The sequence below is a fragment of the Equus przewalskii genome, chromosome 9 (genome assembly GCF_037783145.1).
Source record: "Equus przewalskii isolate Varuska chromosome 9, EquPr2, whole genome shotgun sequence".
Lineage (NCBI taxonomy): Eukaryota > Metazoa > Chordata > Mammalia > Perissodactyla > Equidae > Equus > Equus przewalskii.
In genome coordinates, this window is record NC_091839.1 from 54,796,772 (window position 1) to 54,817,155 (window position 20,384).

Genomic DNA, 20,384 nt, shown 5'->3' on the forward strand with positions numbered 1-20,384 from the left:
AAAAAAGTCTCAAGGGGCCGGCTCCATGGCCGAGTGGTTAAGTTCGCGCACTCCGCTGCGGCAGCCCAGGGTTCAGATCCTGGGCGCAGACATGGCACCGCTCGTCAGGCCACGTTGAGGCGGCGTCCCACATCCCACAACTAGAAGGACCTGCAACTAAGATATACAACTGTGTACAGTGGGGGTCGGGGAGATAAAGCAGGGAAAAAAAAAAAGAAAGATTGGCAACAGTTGTTAGCCTAGGTGCCAATCCTTAAAAAAAAAAAAAAAGTCTCAAAATAATTAATTTTGTACCATATATAGCAAAAAGGATAATTAGCATGAAGAAAAAGAAATATGTCTACTATGACATTATAGAAAGCTGGAGCAATTTCTAAAACATTAAAATCTCATCTATAATCAGGTAACATTTCATTTAAAGAATAAATTAAAACCAAGAAAAAATAGCTAATAATATACAAAATCCACATAACCCGATTAGGGCCTCACGTGCCTCGCCTGTAATACTGCGAGAGATGAAGACTATCCCCTAACAGATGGCTCAGAGTGTTACAGAAAAGATTTTTCAGTTCAAATAATTGCAAAAATTTGCTCAGTGAATAATTATTCTTTAGGATTCAACTTATTTTTTCATATTGATTGAGACAAGACTCCCCTCAAAGAAATGCCAATGTATTTCCTGGAAACTAAGAAGTTGGCAAAGATTTAACTAATAAGGAACCTGTGGGGCTTCTAAAGCACTTAGGACTGATTTCTCAAGCACTGTCTTCTAAGTTTAGGCTCTTTCAGCAATATAACGTGAAAACTAGGCTAAAGTGCATAGAATAAATACATTGCAATTTTTTTGGAACTGCTTATGAAAGAAAGAGACCATATTTTCTAACGGTCTTTTCCTTTTCTAAAGGGTTACAATCCTGGGTCTATGGGCTGTTTTATGTGGCTATTTTGATTTTGAGTTCACTAATTTAAAGTAGTTGTTTGGCAATAGCTACAAATGCATGTTCAGAATCTTACCCCTTTCTCACTCTATTACAGATCTCTAAAATTCCATAAACATCCCACTGATTTCCCGCATCTATAGAAGCCCAGCTAAACTGCATTTTTCCTAATAGAATAAAAGTTATCTGCAGGTACAGAAAATACTTGAAAATCATTACACATCCAAACTTTTATTTGAAGAACCCAGTTAAGGGAATTGGAAGTATTACGACTGATTATAAAACCAATCTGATAATTTAAGAACTTGAAGCATTTGAAGATACTGTATTACAGTCCTGAAAGCAAAGATGCGGGGGAGGGGGATCAAAGTGTGCCCACAGGACACAGGAAAGAAAGCTAACGAATAATGCGCTAAATACCCAGAGAAGAAAAGTGGCTGGGAAAGAGCTCCTAGCACACTTCCACGTGACAATCAGTCTGACAATGACTCGCTCACAGAAGCACTACCTTATTAAACAGTGCTCAGAATTAGAACAGAAGTAATATAAAGAAAAAAAGAAAATGTCTGTATGGTGGGAGAAGCATCATATTTCTTAGAAAGAAAATCCTGTACAGCAATGAAACTGAATGAGGACAACACAACTTCGTACTTACAGGGAAGTGGAAAAATATGTCAGACCTTAGTGAGCACTTACCAACTGCTAAGGGCAAATTACTCTGCAGGGTGCTTTATATGAGCCACCTCATTTAATTCTCACTAGAGTCCCACAAGGCAGACGTCAGCATTTCCACTTCACAACGAAACAAAGCTTCAGAGGTCAAGAAACTTGACTAAAGATGCACAGCTTTACAGCTGGGATGTGAACCCTGCCTCCAAAACCTAGGCTCTTTCTCCTATGTATCTCAATACTTTCTGAATTTAATTCTAAATTTTAAAAAAAGTTTTCGTTAACTGATCCTGGAATAAAACATATGATGATACATCTTGTAATACCTCTCAATCAATAAAAACTTACATTAAGTTTAGCTTTTATCTTAGACCCCTAGAATTTGTCTGCAGGGTCAATTTGTTCCATTTCCCACATTCCTTTCCCTTTCATTTATGAGAGATAATACATTGAAAATAATTTATATATTTTTTTTAAAGATTTTATTTTTTTCCTTTTTCTTCCAAAGCCCCCTGATACATAGTTGTATATTCTTAGTTGCAGGTCCTTCTAGTTGTGGCATGTGGGACACTGCCTCAGCGTGGGTCGATGAGTGGTGCCATGTCCACACCCAGGATTCAAAGTGACGAAACACTGGACCGCCTGCAGCAGAGTGTGCAAACTTAACCACTCGGCCACAGGGCCAGCCCCGGAAATAATTTGTATTTTTAATGTATACCTATATCTAGATATCACAGGTACCATTAAAAGTCTGTCCTACAAATGAACCATGTTCCATATCTATCATCCTGCTACAATGATGAAATTATTTTCTAGTTTCAATTTTAACCAGACTTGCTAAACCATCTATGTTCAAAGAGATCTAATGTTTGCTAGCTTAAAACATAATGCGGAGAGCATCACGGCACAGTGAGTTTTTCCCTTAGACTCTCCCCCTTAAGATACAACAAAAAGGACATTCATATACCAACGGAGGACATTCACACAACATAAAAGACATGTGAGAGACCCACACAGCCACACATCTGAAGGTGAAGGTGCTGGACCCCCAGGAGGAAGTGGAAGGAGGTAACAGGATCTCCTCTCCCTTCCTCAATGGCAGTGACCCAGAGCACGGGACCGTGTGCGGCTCTGAGAGGAGACAGGGAGGGGCAGCCCTTGGAAGGACCACCTTCGCTCTCCAAGTTGCCACACAGCCCAATGGAAAGGTCCACACAGAGGTGGCTAAGCACTTGCGGGGGTGTCTTCATCAAGCCAATACCCCTGGAGAGCAGATAGCAAGGGCAGAGCAAGAACGCACCCAGGATCATACAGGTAAAAGAAAGCGCCTTTTCCACACCCGGCACTCCAGCTGCGGTTGGCCAGAGCACCTTGTACATAAGATAAAAAAGCAGCAGCTGTGAGAGAGTGAGCTAGGGTTGCAGCAGCCTCAGAATTCTCAGCTCTTCAACACCATCCAGTGGTGGCAGGTGGAAGCTATGACCAAATATTCTCACTATGTGGAGGCACAAATCCACGCCATCAAACAGTATGAAAAAATATGTTAATACTCCAAACCAGAAGGAAAATGACAAGCACCCAGAAATCAATCCTGAAGGCACAGAAATTTAATATAAATGACAGAGAATTCAAAATAGCTATCATAAAAAAACTCAACGAGTTACAAGAAAACACAGATAGTTCTATGAAATCAGGAACTTCTTCACAAAAGAGATTGAAACTATAAAGAAAAACCAATCAGAAATGTGGGGGATGAAAAATACAATGGATGAGATAAAGAAACATCTGGAGTCCCTGAATAACAGATCTGACATTATAGAGGAGAGAATCAACAGTCTAGAGGATGGAAATATAGAAATGCTTCAGATGGAGGAGGAGAGAGAACTAAGATTAAAAAGAAACAAAGAAATTCACCAAGAAATATCCAACTCAATTAGGAAACACAGCATAAGGATTATAGATATTCCAGAGGAAGAAGAGGAGAATGGAGCAGAAAGCTTGTTCAAAGAAATAAGAGCTGAGAACTTCCAAGACCTGGGGAAGGAGCTAGAAATATAAGTGAAAGACACTAATAGATCTCCTAATTATATCACTGTAAAAAGACCTTCTCCAAGGCACATAGTAGTAAAGCTGGCAAAAGTCAATGACAAAGAAAAAATATTAAGGGCAGAAGAAAATAACTTACAAAGGAACCCCTATCAGGGTTTCAGCGGATTTCTCAGAATAAACCTTACAGGCTAGGAGAGAGTGGAATGATATATACAAAATTCTGAAAGACAAGTTGCAGGGTACAAAATCGACTTAAAAAAATCAGTTGCATTTCTATACTCTAATAAAGAACTAATAGAGAACTCAAGAATATAATCCCATTTACAATTGCAACAAAAAGAATAAAATATCTAGGAATAAATTTAACCAAGGAGGTGAAAGATCTATACACTGAAAACTGTAAGACATTATTGAAAGAAACTGATGATGACATAAAGAAATGCAAAGATACTCAATGCACATGGATTGGAAGAATATATAAATGTCCACACTACCTACAGCAATCTACAGATTCAATGCAATCCAAATCAGAATCCCAATGATATTCTTCACAGACACAGAACAAAGAATCCTAAAATTCATATGAGGCAACAAAAGACCTCAAATAGCTAACGCAATCCTGAGAAAAAAGATCAAAGCTGAAGGCATCACAATCCCTAACTTCAAAATATACTACAAAGTTATAGTAATCAAAACAGCATGGCACTGGTACAAACACAGGTACACAGATCAATGAAGGAGAAGTGAAAGCCCAGAAATAAAACCACACATCTACTGACAGCTAATCTTCGACAAGGGAGCTAAGAACATACAATGGGGAAAGGAAAGTCTCTTCAATAAAAATGGTGTTGTGAAAACTGGACAGCCACATGCAAAGACTCAAAGTAGACCACTAGCTTTCACCATACGCAAAAATTAACTCAAAATAGATCAAAGACTTGAAGCTAAGACCTGAAACCATAAAACTCCTGGGAGAAAAGATAGGTAATACCCTCTGACATCAGTCTTGGAAGGATCTTTTCAAATACTCAGACAAGGGAAACAAAAGAAAAAATAAACAAGTGGGAATTTATCAACTAAAGAGTTGCTGCAAGACAAAGGAAATCACTAACAAAACAAAAAAACCCACCAAGTGGGAGAAAAATATTTGCCAATCATATATCCGACAAGGGATTAATCTCCAAAATACATAAAGAACTCACACAACTGAACAAAAAAAAAAACAAACAACTCAATCAAAAAATAGACAGAGGGGGCCAGCCAGATGGCAAAGTGGTTTGGTTTGCACATTTCGCTTCCGGAGCCCAGGGTTCACCAGTTCAGATCCCAGGCACGGACCTATGCACCACTTGTAAAGCCATGCTGTGGCAGGCAGCCCACGTATAAAATGGAGGAAGATGGGCATGGATGTTAGCTCAGGGCCAATCTTCCTCAGCAAAAAGAGGAGGATCGGTGGTGGATGTTAGCTCAGGGCTAATCTTCCTCAAAAAAAAAAAACAACAGGCAGAGGACATGAACAGTTTTCCAAAGAAGACATACAGATGGCCAATAGGCAAATGAAAAGATGTTCAACATCACTAGTCATCAGGGAAATGCAAATCAAAACTACACTAAGATATCCTTACACTCATTAGAATGGCTGTACTCATCAAGAAAAAAATTAACAAACGTTGGAGAGATTGTAGAGAAAAGGGAACCCTCACATGCTGCTGGAGGGAATGCAAACTGGTGCAGTCACTATGGAAAACAGTATGGCGATTTCTCAAAAAACTGAAAATAGAAATACCATAGGTCCCAGCTATCCCACTACTGGATATTTATCCAAAAAACTTGAAATCAACAATTCAGAGAGACTTAGGTACCCCTATGTTCACTGCAGCATTATTCACTATAGCCAAGAAGTGAAGTAACCCAAGGGCCCATCAACTGATGATTGGATAAAGATGATGTGGTATATACACACAATGGAATACTACTCAGCCATAAAAAAAGACAAAATCATCCCATTCACAACAACATGGATGGACCTTGAGGGTATTATGTTAAGCGAAATAAGCCAGATGGAGAAAGACAAATACTCATATGTGATCTCACTCATATGTAGAAGATAAACTAACAGACAGACAGAGAGAGGAGTTTACTGGTTACCAGAGGGGAAGGGGGCTGGGGGTGGGCACAAGGGGTGAAGGGCCACATTTATATGGTGACTGACAAACAATAATCTACAACTGAAACTTCACAATGCTATAAACTATCATGACCTCAATTAAAAAAAAAAACCTATTGAGAATACAATCCTAGCAGAAAGTACTTCCAGGAAATTCTTTCACCATATCCCTATGCTCAGACTAACTATACAAATATCGCACCTGTGCACAACACTAACATACCTATATTTTGCTATTATACATGGCATTGTTTCATATAAGATATTTTTAAAACACACAGTTGTAGTGATTCATTCATTCAAAAATATTTACTAAGCATCTAAGTGCAAAGCACTGTACTATACATTGAATATAAAGTGGTGAATAAAATAAATAAAATTCTTGCTTTCATTGAGCTTTCAGTCTCGTAGGGGAGACACACTCTAAACAAGTAAATAAACAATTGCAAAACATGAAGTGCCATGAAGGAAACAATCATGACGCTGTGAAAGAAAATCTGAGGGGGCCAGTCCAGCAGCATAGTGGTTAAGTTCATTCACTCCACTTTGGCAGCCTGGGGTTTGTAGCTTCAGATCCTGGGCGTGGACCCACACACCACTCATCAAGTCGTGCTGTGGTGGCATCCCACATACAAAATAAAGGAAGACTGGTATGAATGCTAGCTCAGGGACAATCTTCCTCAAGAAAAAGAGGCAACAGATGTTAGCTCAGGGCTAATCTTCCTCACCAAAAAAAAGAAAGAAAATCTGAGTAGAGGCCAAGTTAGACCAGTCAGGAATCCCCTTACTCAAAAGCAACAGATACACAGTGACATGAAGAAGTCAGCCACACAAAAAGCCTAGGGAAGAACATTTCAGGCAAACTAACAGCACATAGAAAAGTCTGCTGGAAAGCATCCACTGCATTTGGGGAAGTCAAAGAGAACCAGTGTGGCCGCAGTACAGTGAGCTAAGCAGGGGTCAGACCACACAGGTCTCACAGGTGGAGGCACAGTTTGGATTTTATTTGAAAGGCAACAAAGAGGCACTGAAAAGTTTTGGGATACAGGGTTGTATCCCAGGTTGCTTCCATGTCTTGGCTATTGTGTATAATGCTGCAATGAACATTGGGGTGCAAGCATCTTTATGCCTTTGTGTTTTCAAGTTCTTTGGATAAATACCCAGCAGTGGAATAGCTGGATCATATGGTAGATCTATTCTTAATTTTCTGAGGATACTCCATACTGCTTTCCATAGTGGCTGCACCAGTTTTGCACTCCCACCAGCAGTGTACGAGGGTTCCCTTCTCTCCACATCCTCTCCAACACTTGTTGTTTCCTGTCTTGTTAATTATAGCCTTTCTGACAGGAGTGAGGTGATACCTCATTGTAGTTTTGATTTGCATTTCCCTGATAGCTAATGATATTGAGCATCTTTTCATATGCCTGTTGGCCATCCGTGTGTCCTCTTTGGAGAAATCTCTGTTCAGATCTTTTGCCCATTTTCTAATTGGATTGTTGGTTTTTTGTTGTTGAGCTGTATGAGTTCTTTGTATATTTTGGATATTAACCCCTTATCTGATATATGGTTTGCAAATATCTTCTCCCAATTGTTACGTTGTCTTTTCATTTTGCTGATGGTTTCCTTTGCTGTACGGAAGCTTTTTAGTTTGATGTAGTCCCATTTGTTCATTTTTTCTTTTGTTTCCCTTGCCCGGTCTGGGGACTTGAAAATATGCTTCTCAGACAAACGTCAAAGAGTGTACTGCCTATGTTTTCTTCTAGAAGTCTCATGGTTTCGGGTCTTACATTCAAGTCTTTAATCCATTTTGAGCTGATTTTTGTGCATGGTATAAGGGAATGGTCTACTTTCATTCTTTTGCATGTGGCTGTCCAGTTTTCCCAACACCATTTATTGAAGAGACTCTCCTTTCTCCATCGTATGCTGTTGGCTCCCTTGTGGAGTATTAGCTGTCCATAAACGTGTGGGTTTACTTCTGGGCTCTCAATTCTGTTCCACTGATCTGTGTAAGTTTTTGTGCCAGTACCATGCTGTTTTGGTTACTATGGCTTTGTAGTATAATTTGAAGTCAGGGAGTGTAATACCTCCATCTTTGTTCTTTTCTCTCAGGAATCCTTTGGCTATTTGGGGTCTTTTGTTGTTCCAGTCTAAAGTTTAAATAATCAAGCAAATCAAAGGCTCCCATCTATAACATACAAAAACACTGGCAACAGAAAATACTTTTCCTCATGCAATTAAGTAACAGAACGATAAAGGTAAACATCTTAAAAGGGAGCTTAGTACTTGTGGGAAAACAAGAAAGCTTTAGAAAATATACAGAAATATTTGTATTTGGAAATACAGTAGAAATACAACATTCTTTAATGAAAGCATCTGGAAATATAAAATATCATACCTGCAAGCAAAGTACAGTGGAGTGGCTCCTGACACATTTGGCCTGTTAATATCGGCACCACTGTCTAGCAAGCACTGCACTGTCTGGGGGCAGAAGAAACAAAAGTAAAGCCAGAGAAGTCAAACAAAGACACAATTACCACAATTTTAATCCATATAAGGAAAGTTCCTGCCACAACTTGAAGCTTTAAAGAAGAACGAGTAGGAACATGACAATTATGATGGCTGAACCAATTCAACTTCTTGGTAAGCTCCCTGAGCCTCTCAGGCTCTACACGATATATGTGGAAATATCAATGCAATAGAAACTGTGATTAAGGCTCCAGAATATCGCTGACACGTGTAGCTACAAAGGACTTGAAAAGTGGCTAGTACAACTGAGGAACTTAATTTTTTATTTTATTTTATTATAATTAAGTTTAAATAGTCACATGTGGCCAGTAAATTGGACTGTGCTGCTCCAGATATTTGAATTTAAAAACCAAAAATTTTGCCTCTAAAAACAAAAGTACCAGAGCTCTAACTTTCTAAAAATCAGAGAGCATAATTATTAAAGTACAAAATGTTAAAAAACTAAGTCCTTTTGCTATTAACAGTAGCCAATACTGCCTCAGTTTCTCTGATAGTCATTCATATATTCTCTGTCCCCTAAGCTCTATTTCCGCAATCATTTGACTCATACTAAGGGACAGTAAGCTAATATAAGATCCTAAAGACGCACATCTGAAGGTTAGGGATAGGGTGAAGCTCTCCTGAAAACCTTAACAAGGAAAGTCTTTTCTGGTTCTATTCCTATGAGCCTCATTTGAATTTCTCCTGCAGAAAGGAAGAAAATGAGTAAAAGCTTAAGTTTCTGGAATTAGACTTTTAAATATTACTTCTAGATTGAACACATTTATGTTTATTGCTGCTCTGAAACTTAGTACAATGTCAGTAAAATAAGACGATAAATCCACAAGGAAGAACAGGAAAGAATACAACAGCAACTAGATAAGTCAGTAAGCTTTGGGAAAATAGCAAGCCAGTGGGGGAATAGTAAGTGACTTAGCAGATCAAAGAAAGCTGAAGTCTAAGAGCCTGCAAATGCGGATTCCAACAACAAACCAGCAAATTCTTGCTACAGCACACACACATACAAAACACAGGAAGTGGAAGTACCAGGTACCTTGGAAGATAGGAACGGTTACATACAGCTAAAAACAGCAGAAGGAGTTGAAAGCCTATAAAAACCAGTTGGAACCTCCCCTAGACCCTTCCTCCCCATCACATACAGTTAGCCACTATCCCTCCTAATAGCGTCTCAGAGGTAGGGAGGCTTATTCTCAGGACAAGGTGAAGAGGGAGGTCCTGGACTGGCAGGCAAGAAATACAGGTAAGAGCAGGGATGAGGAGCCATGCTGAAAATAACTCATTAGGTGAAAACCAGCCCCACATTCCACTAGGCTCCCAGAAATCCAGCAGCCGGACTTAAAGCCTGAAGCAGGAAGAGACTGAAAGTTTCCTCTCTGGAGAGTGGCACCAGACAACAGTCCCACAGATAATGGCGTTACAGATTCACCTGTCAAATAGCCCAGCTGTCCCCTAGGGGACCTTCAGCAATGCCGGAAGATTTTTTTTATTCTCATGACTAGGGTAGGAAGAGTGTAATCGGCAGCCAGTGGGTAGAGGTCAGGGATATGTCTAAACATCCTACAACCTACAGACAGGCCCCACAACAAAGAATTTTCCAGCCCAAAATCTCAATAGTGCCGAGATTGAGAAACCTTGGCATACTATGAGGACAGTCAACAAACCCAGCCATGTACACAACGCTTCCAGCCAATGTTTTAGTGCCTCACCACGACATAGGAATGCACAGACAACATTAAAGAGGCAACCGAAGCAGGCCTCTAACCCGAAAAACAAAATTAAAACCAGAAAAGAAAGTCAGAAAAACAAACACAATAAAGGGAACCAAAGAAAACAACAAAAATTAGAAAAGTAACTAATACCCTCAGAGAGAAAAAAACATTACAGCCATGAGAACACGATACTGGGGGGAAAATATTCAGAGAATAAGAAATTAAAAATATGATGGAATAAAAATTTAATAGAAGTTTGGAAAGACAATGTTGAAAAACTTTACAAGAAAAAAAGTAAAACAAAAAGACAAAGAAAATAGGAAAAATGAGAAAATTAGTACTGTAGATCAATCCAGGCAGACATAGCATAGAAAACAAGAATGCAGAAAATGACAGAAGTGAGAGAACGAAGGGAAGTAATCAAGAAATAATATCAAAAAATTTCCCAGAACTGAAGAACAGGAGTTGCCAGATTGAAAAGGCTCACCGAGTGCCCAGTCTAGTAAATTAAAAGATCTTCAACAAGGCATATCACAGTGAAATTTCATCATACTGGAGATATAAGATTCCAGAGATAAACAATAATTACATAGTCATTAAACTTAACAGTAACACTGGAATCTAAAAGATGAAATGTCTTCCAAAACTGTAAGGTAGATAACTTCCATGTAGAACTCTATAGCCAGCCACATTATCATTCAAATACATGGTTTTAAATAAAAAACATACTTTAGCTACATTAAGATTTCAAAAAAATCACTTCCAGTGCACCTTTTCTCAAGAAGCTACTGAAGGATACTATCCTCCAAAACAAGAGAATACACCAAAATAGAAGATGTGGAACCCAGAATATTGGAGATCAAAAACAGGAGAAACTAAGAAATTCTCAGGTTTAGAGGAAAAAAATAGAAGTGACATTATCTAATGAATTTGTCTGTGTAGTATACAATACTGAGAGATATCTTGTTGGAGCACATAGGAGGAATTACTGATTCATAAAAAGAAAAGTGGGCAAAGCCAATTATTAACTTTAATAAAAATAATCACCCTAGATAGAAAATGTTATTATAGTTCACTATTTGACTCAGCAGAAAACAATATTTACCTGACTATATATAAAACTAATATTGTCTAACCGAAGTTTACGATATAGGTAATTTTAGAAATGGAGAAAGAGGGCATGGGAAGACGTAAAGGAATTAAACCCTCACTTACCGTAACAGGAAATGACTCAGTGGTATCTAAAAGAAGTAATTAAGAAAGAGCAATAGAACCACATTCTTTGGAAATAGATACCAGAAGAAAAGCTAAAAAAAATAAAAACTTGCCTGGTGATCATCATTTGACAAAGAAGAAGGGTGGTTTAAGGGACTATCATGTTTTATTACAAAGATTTTGATAAAAAATATTTTAAAATATAATATTCATGTATTGCTACTTGAATTTACTTCTATCCCAAAAGGAATTCTAAAATCTACGTAATAAACACATTGTTACATAGAACTTAATTATTAGCTACATAATTCCTTTATGCACAAGGAAAAGTGGTCAAGTACAGCTTTCAAATATAAGAAAAACAAGCATTTAGGTCATTATTTTCTAAGACAAGACCTTTGGGAGCCTTTTGATTATGGCTCTCCCCTTTTTGATTTTTGACCTAGAAGCTGCATCTGTGTGGTCCCAAAACAGGAGTGAGATGGACAGCAGCAACAACATTCACTAACTGTTATAGAGAGTATAGACAGAAAGCCATCTCTCAAAAGGCTCAGGAGAGATGAAAGCAAATATATCGAAAATATACATTAACATGCAATTAAAACCCAGCAATCCAGAGAGAAGCTGAAATCAAGTGATTATTAACAAAACATACAATGCATTCATAAAAATTATCTATCTGTTAAAACTACATAATGATATTATAATGTGAAGAACCTTACCATTTGTCTGGACACTGTGCTAAAAAGCATCTATCATTTCTTTGAAGGCATCCTGTGAGGAATTTGATATTCTCTCCACTTTTACAAGTAGGAAACTGAGTCTCAAATAGGTCAAGTAATGTGCACCCAACACACAAACGGGGAAGCAGGAATTAAACCTTAAGCCACCATGTTCATAACCACTATGCTATTTACCAAAAGACAGGAATTCTTATTTTTTCTGAATTCAGATTACTTAATAGTATTATGGCTAATTCAGCATATCTTCATACACTACATTAATCTTAGATGATCTACTAATTCCCCTAACTAAACAACGATTTGTGAGTCAGGCTCAAGGGCCTAGTCAGCTATTTACATCTAGTTATAAAATAACGCCCTTTCTAAAACCATATACTTTTTAAAGTACTTCTGTATTTTTATTTATACTGTAGAGCTTGCAGTATAAAAACAATTTAGCCATGAGACTAACATATCCCTCTACTGTTCAACAAAGTGGTGAGACAAACTTCAGGCAAATTATAGCAAAAAAGCATGATTTACAATATGAACTGTCACATGTTCCTATCATATCCTTACATATAGGAAATATCCTACAAAGACGTTAAAAATTCTTTCTGTTCTTAAGAGAGAAAAACAATTGATTAAGAAAGCGGAAATAGCTCACTCCAAGTATTTTCTTTACCATTCATAAATCTTTCTGATTTTCTAATAAAATTATCCTAATTAAGATCCTCAAACTATGCAACCATTAAAAGAAACACATATTTTGTATGTGTGTGTGAGGAAGACCGGTCCTGAGCTAACATCTGTTGCCAATCTTCCCCTTTTTTGCTTGAGGAAGACTGTCCCTGAGCTAACATCTGTGCCAACCTTTCTCTATTTTGTATGTGGGTTGCCTCCACAGCATGGCTGACAAGTGGTACGTAGGTCCACGCTGGGCATCCAAATCTGTGAATCCTGGGCCACCAAAGCAGAACTCACGAACTTAACGACTATGCCACCGGGCCAGCTCTAGAAACACACATTTCTAAAAAGCTTTCAATAGCTTCAATTATAGGTAAAACGTTGCCTGGAGATAAACAGGGAGAAAAATCCATTTCCCTCAGAGTAAGGATAAAAAGTATATAAAGGGATTTGAATGTGAAGAATAAAAAACTGCCTTGCAGCACTGAAATCAGTGAAAAGCCATCAATCTTTGTGATTTAAAAAAAAAAAAAGTCTGCAGATTTCTTTCTGTAAAAGCTCTGAAACAGGAGGAGAAAGGATAATGCAAAATCCAATTACTGATTAAACAGCATAACAGGAGGAGCAAGAAAGCAACAGACAACCTAAATCACAGGTTTTCTTAAAAATTTCCAGTCTGTGTAAAACTATACGTATACAAAGGGTAAAATAACTTTGAAACTGGTAAAACTCAGGTAGACAAAACTCTGAGCAAGTATTAAATTAAAATGAATACATAAAAGCTCTTGAAGAAACAATACTACTTGAGGATTTTAAATTACAAAGAAGCATAAGGCAAAAACATAACTGAAAAGAATAAATTCTGCAGCCAACTACTGAAATCCCTAGGGATTCTCAAATGCAGAGATTTTCAGTGACAGATGCCAACAAATCAGATATGACGTTTTATAAGAATCAGCACTATCAATATATGCTCTACTTAAAGGTACAAAAGAAAAAAGTGACAAACATTCAGAAATGGAAAGAAAATAGCAGGAAAAAACCACGCAAACTGACATTGCATTTGCCTAGTCCTCTCTCAACAAAAATTTCAATGTCTATTACGTGCTGTGGATACTCTAGGTGGTGGAGTTACAGCAATGAACAACATGGACAAAAATCTCTGCCCTCATTAAGCTTACCTTCCAGTGGAAAAGACCAAGAGACAAAAGAAATACACAAAATACGTAGCGTGCTAGAGGGTGATAGTTCTAGCCAGAAAAATTGACAGGATTCTCTTTGACAGATTTAGATTCAATATGTTTTAGCAAATTTGTCACCCCTAAAGCCCTACAAATACTTCTGTGAAAACTAAACTGTGTCTGTTTAACAGACTGTAGGCCACCAGGTCCAAAAAAGCATAACTGTGATTTACGATGGTCATAAGTTTTTCTGTTTTCAAAATTTTATGGCTTCTCGTTTACCTGTAAAAATTCAGCTCCTCAGCTTACAATTTAGTAAATATACACGTGTAAAAGTACACCAACATAAGTATCTGTGACTGACGGCTCATTATCTACATTTTTCAAGTTAATACAACACACATAATTTCAAGAACTACACTGAACTGAAATCATTTTACGTGCCTAATTTCGATCACCAAAATATGCTTTTAAAATAATTCATCACTTCAATTCCCTGTCCAACCCTCCCTACCTAAAAAAAAATCCAAAAAACAAAAAACAAAACTATTCTCCTATTCCCAGATAATCTACAATGGGGGCTTTCCTCTTCACAGAAGAAGAAACTGCAGGGGAGGAACCTTGAAATAACACTATTGAAAGGGAATTTTCCTATAGCCTTCAAGAAACCCTTAAGAAGAAATAACACATTTTCAACAGACTTCATGACCTTTCAAGTGATAAAACAATATCCTGAGTGGAAAACTAATGCACAAAGCTAATGTTTGGGTCAATCTCAAAAGTCATTTAATTGAAGGCAGTGACTAACCAAGACCACCTGTGCCCAATACACTGCTAAATTACAAAGCAAGAAACCCACGGCAGCTCTACTTTATCAATGTCAACTCTCTAAACAACACTGATCAAAGTAAAATGGAATAGATATTCACTATTAAAACTACAAGTAAAAATCTGAGTTGTGGTATTATTATTTGCTAAAAGAAGACCAAACAACAACAAAAAAGCATCTCTGTTTATCTTTTATTAAAAATAATCCTGATGACATGACTTAACAGCAATGCAAAAATAACTTATGCAATAAGAATAATGGCCAACTCACTAATCAGTCACGGGTTTATACAGGTCTTCTCTAGAAACCATCCACCTAAACCTATCAAGACTTTGAACCCTTATGTAATGTCCAGCAAAAATCAATGTTATCCAGTTGTGTTAGAAAAATAACAGTAATAGGAGAACCATTATTTGCTCACATTTCCCAGAAGTGATTAAGGGAGAATTCCAACATTAGGATAAACAAAATTCTTTAATTCTAAAAATACATTCTGAAATGTTAGTCAGTCTACCTTTGTGCCTCAAGGCTGAATGCAATTAATGTTTTTGCAAAAGCTGTCAATTAAGTGTGCATGGTTGTCCTGTAATTCTCTGGATAAAAAGCTTGGGAGCTAGCTAAAGATATCAAGAAAGCTGACAATGTGGGTGAGCACTGTTCCCTCAAAAGGCTACAATTTCAGTAAAAAACCCAGACAGTTCTAGCAAAGATAGTCTATAACACCAGTGTCAAACAACTGCTTTTAAATTTCAGGAGCTTAAATCTACTCTAAGCAGGGTTCAACTACCATTTTAGACTGTTTGTGAAGCTTCATATTCAGCTATACAAATTTAACAATATAAAGTTTATTCTGATAATTGCTTTTTTCAGTGAATTCATAAACTAATCCTGCTGTGTACTCTAACTTACATAAATTGAGATTAAACCATTTGATAGTTCTCTAGGGTTTATAAATCCAAGCTATTCCAGGAAAACAGTTATCAATCATTTGTGGCAATTCAATACATTAATAAATCTTAAAGAACTAATGACAAAGAAAAAAGTTACCAAAAAGTAAGTTCAGTTTATGCCCCAAAAAATTGGAGTCAATTATATCTGTGTAGAATAGTAATAGGTTTTACTACACTTTCTAAAACTGAGATTAAAAATTAAACAACACTCTAGGCCTAGCTTATTGAAAAAAAGGAAATGAATTAAGGGTCCAGATAATGCTCTCTGTACTTTTCTTGCAGAATCACGTCATCCACATTAATAACGTCAGTAATAGTACCAATACTATTATGGCTCTTACGTGTCTTCCAAAGTGTTCACAGCACTTTCCTGAATTATGTAATCAGTAGACAGAAAATACCTTAGGAGATAGATAAGGTGAGGGGAAGAAAAAGTCGTCAAAGACTGTATAATAAGCCAGCTGAATAACCAAACTCTGAAATGATTTTTTTAAATCAATATCCAAAGACAAAGCATAATTCTGGTATTGTACAGCTAATAACAGCTAACGTAAGGAAAGTTAAAAATTAAATTACTAAGGAGTCATGACCCATTTCTTTCATCTGATCATTTTTAAATAGAAATAGAAGTAGTTCAAAATCATAGTGCTATTATGTTGCAGGACAAAAACGGTAGGAATGCATTCTTCAACCGCCCAAACCGCCTCCTTCCAACAAGAGGACGATGGGACCTTTATTTCAGTTTACCTCCAACAAAACAGATGCATCTCTATGAAACCAGGGCAAAGATTACTCGATTTCTTACTTATGACATAAAATCATCTTTTTTCCAAATCTTTCATCTTTAAAAAAAGTAACACAAATCTGAAAAGCATTTCTTGTCATCAGATGCAAGAATATAGTACTCAATTATAAATTCTACAAAGCTTTAGAACTCTTAGCCAGTTGCTCAAAATCTTTTCAATGCACTCCTGAGATCTATCCTAAAATGAGATTAGAAGGTAGAATGTAAAGAATTTATCATATCTGCCTCTTTGATTTGAAAAGAACAGACATGCTTTTAAAAATATTTTAAAATGGAGTTTCTTTCCTCTTTATGTTTTATATTTTATTCAATAAAATAAATATAATCAATAAGCAAGCTTTTAAGCTTAAAAATAAAATAAAATCTTGAAACCTATGTGCACGGGTATATGTCTACATGGACACAAGTCTGAAGACCTTTTCATGAATTTATGCAACAACTGGCTACTTTGAGACAAGAAAAAGGCCATTTTCACTTGCTGCTAAAATAAGTCACTAGGATACCTGACAAAGCATTTTAGACTCAGTGTTCAACTTATGGAAAGATACACAAAGGGTTAAAAAAAAATCAATACTCCCTTACCCTGTAATAACTTATCATATCTCATAGCCCAGTAAATCATATCCAACTCAAGATAAAAGGATATGCTAACCCACTGAGATTTGAACATGTCCCAGAAATACATGAGTAATTATGAGATGGAGATAATATGAACACAACTATCAACACAGACTTTTACAGGTATATTCAGCCTGGAGGCTAGGAAATAGACTAATTTTTCAAGATTCCTTCTTGCCCTAATTGAAGAAAGAGTTAAGATGCATAAAATAATTCAGAAAATAGTGTTAAACATTCTCTTTACTTGATCCTTGCAGATAACTATAATTGACCAACTGTAACGGGATGGGATCTCACTCACCAATACAATCAACCACAAGTCACCAGGGCTTTTTGTACCTTTCCTCCTCTACTATATCTGCAAAATCTCACCCTGTGAAACTCATCACCACAGTGAAGGCAGGCTCTCTTATAAATCTTCTGAGAATACAATTCTTCAAAGGCATTTGACTATGAGGAATTCTCCCTTACTTTACCACACCTGCTTTAGGTTGTAAACCATATGGAATATATTATACTTATACTAACTACTCTTCAATAACTTCAGAAAGCAATTCTAAATTTTTAATGCAGTCTGTAATGCCCATGCTTTGAACAAATGTTTTGTAATTCTTGCTTCTTCACTGACTCAGGCAGCTAAAATTAGCTTTTGTAGATCATTTCTAATCTGAATTCCACTTTTTTCCTACAAAAGTTCCTGGGAAACAGGTAGGGTTTGCAATCTTAGTAAACAACACTCCACTCATCTGTTATAGCAGAGAGTGTTTACATTAAAGTAGGTGCTTTTCTGTCCTAGGAGAGCTACCAGCAGGACTCACTCCCTAATATGCAACAGTTGCTTAAAATCCTGGGCCATTCAAGATTAAGACATTTCAGATAATTTTTTTTTCCACACAGAATACTTTTTAAATTCAATAGTGTTGACTCTGAGGAAGTACAAACTGATGAGAAAGAATACTCCTTGAAAACACTGGGTTGGTTTTCAGATGACAAAAGACAAAAAAATAAAAATGAACATTGGTGTTCAGAAGAAATTCCAGGAAAGAAAAAACCAATCCTACATCCCTCCTTTTCTCCAACTCTTAATAAACATAAGACAGTGTCAATCTTGGCCTCACTATCTTAAAGAATCATGAACTGAGGTCATACCTACAGCATCTAAACATGTAGAATCCTACATCCTGAACCCAGATTAGGAAAAAAAAATTTGCAGAGATGGAAATCCAGATTCCACTTAGAAATTCTCTCAACAAAGACTCATAGAGAGTGTGTACAAAAAAATCAATACAAACAAACAAACATTGCATCTTTGTAGCTGTTGGCGGTGATTTACGTTTTCGGTTGGTTTTTGTTGTTGTTATTGTTCTGGTTAGCAAGTAAATAAATAACATTCTATTATCAATAATGTTAAATGTGGGGGAAAAAAACCTGAAAGTAACCAGGATAGGAAATTATAGCAAAGCAGAAATTTAACCTAAAATCTTAAGCTAACAATCTTCATATAAGGCAGCAAAGTCTCCTAACAAGATAGAAAACTATTAGCAATTTCAAAAGCCAAATGTTTATATATGGCAATAACAGAAAAGGATTGCCACAAAACATATGTATGATTTTAGAAATCTAAAGTAAGAAAGAATACAACTGTCACCACTCTAGTACTTGCATCATATTCCAAGACAACAGAAAAATATGATAATCCAAGTTGAACTATTCAGGCAATGTTGGTGCTCACTTTCTTCACTATCTAATGCCAATAACTGAGGTTTAAAGGTAAAAAATAAAATACGAAAAAGTTATTTGATAAAACAGAACAGAATAAACATAACTTAAAATTATGTGAACATACTACATTGAAAAATTTTAGTATATTCATATGAAAATCTATGAATCAGAAATAAAACTGAAATCCAAATCACAAATATTTTAAACAGATTTAAAAGCATTATTTTCTATTCCTTTTATCCACATAGAATACATTAATCAGAAGTCCATATGATGCAGAAAATGCTACAAGATTTTGCTATGACGTTTCATGTTCCAAAATAATGCAGAGAAAAACTTTCCATGAATTCCAAGTTTTCAAAAATAAACACATGCAACTTAATTTAAAGTCCTCATGGCTGAATTTACCGTCTTGTGACCATTCTGGCAGGCCACATGCAGCGCCGTCTGCCCCATGGCGTCCTCAACGTCAACGTCACTGACGTGCTGTACAAGGTCATGGAGTAGTTCTGTCCGCCCATTCACAGCCAGCCAGTGTATCTGTGCAGCCATTTAGTTACTTAACATTTGTGCAAGAGTGTTTCATATAAAAACAGCAGATAAATAACACTATTATTTCTCAACTTTGAGCACATGCATATTAAATATTAAAATCTAAGCACATATACTTTTTTCCTATTTTTTTAACGGGGTAAAAATATGCATCAAGATGTAGGTTACACCACCATCTATTTCAAAACCAAGTGCTTCATCGTTCAAAGTAGTTAAGTATACTACACTTAGGATCACCAAATACTCTGCTTCTCTGATGACCCTGGACTCTATGCACAGTTTGTCTCTAGAGAAAAGATAATGGATATTTTTCGTTCCCGAGAAGCAAACAAGTTAAAAAGTAATTAACACAGTAGGTGTCATATTCTTTACTTCTGGTATTTGACCAGTAATGCGTGTATCATACATAAACAATAAAATATATAGGGAAGATAAAAAATATAAAACACCTATAAGTCTATCACTCAAAGATAATCAATGTTAAAACTGTGGACTATGACATTCATGTATTTTTTATTTGACCTCTTTCCATTAAAAAATCTATCATCAAACTTCTGTTTTAAAATGGCAGCGTGAGGGGCTGGCCCCGTGGCCGAGTGGTTAAGTTCGCGCGCTCCGCTGCAGGCGGCCCAGTGTTTCGTCGGTTCGAATCCTGGGCGCGGACATGGCACTGCTCGTCAGACCACGCTGAGGCAGCGTCCCACATGCCACAACTAGAGGAACTCACAGCGAAGAATACACAACTATGTACCGGGGGGCTTTGGGGAGAAAAAGGAAAAAATAAAATCTTTTAAAAAAAAAAAAAAAAAAAAAAAAAAAATGGCAGCGTGAACACATGCATCAGTCTACTCTTCCCCAAACACCACTGAAATGACAGAAGAGTACTTTTTCTTAAACAACAGACCCATTAAGATAAAGAAAAGGAGAGAATATAGTAGCAACAAATCTTGAAAGCTGGAAGCTTTTGACTTGTCAGAACAAAAAGCTGAGTCCTAAACCAGTAGTCAAGAAAGCCAAGAAGGAGGTGATTCAGATCACAGAACTC

At 36.8% G+C, this 20,384-nt stretch overlaps 1 protein-coding gene across 2 annotated transcripts in view; it reads right to left on the reverse strand.

Annotated features, from left to right (window-relative positions):
• The window catches only part of HACE1 (HECT domain and ankyrin repeat containing E3 ubiquitin protein ligase 1), a 106,191-nt gene that overhangs the window by 65,138 nt on the left and 20,669 nt on the right, over positions 1-20,384 (reverse strand). Inside the window, exons 6-7 of one of the 2 annotated variants that reach the window (XM_070556755.1) lie at positions 19,196-19,327; positions 8,219-8,301 (exon numbers count right to left, since the gene is read on the reverse strand). In XM_070556755.1, coding sequence (XP_070412856.1) covers positions 8,219-8,301; positions 19,196-19,327 — 215 coding nt within the window. The remainder of the gene's footprint in view (positions 1-8,218; positions 8,302-19,195; positions 19,328-20,384) is intronic. The other variant, XM_070556756.1, reaches the window with a different exon arrangement.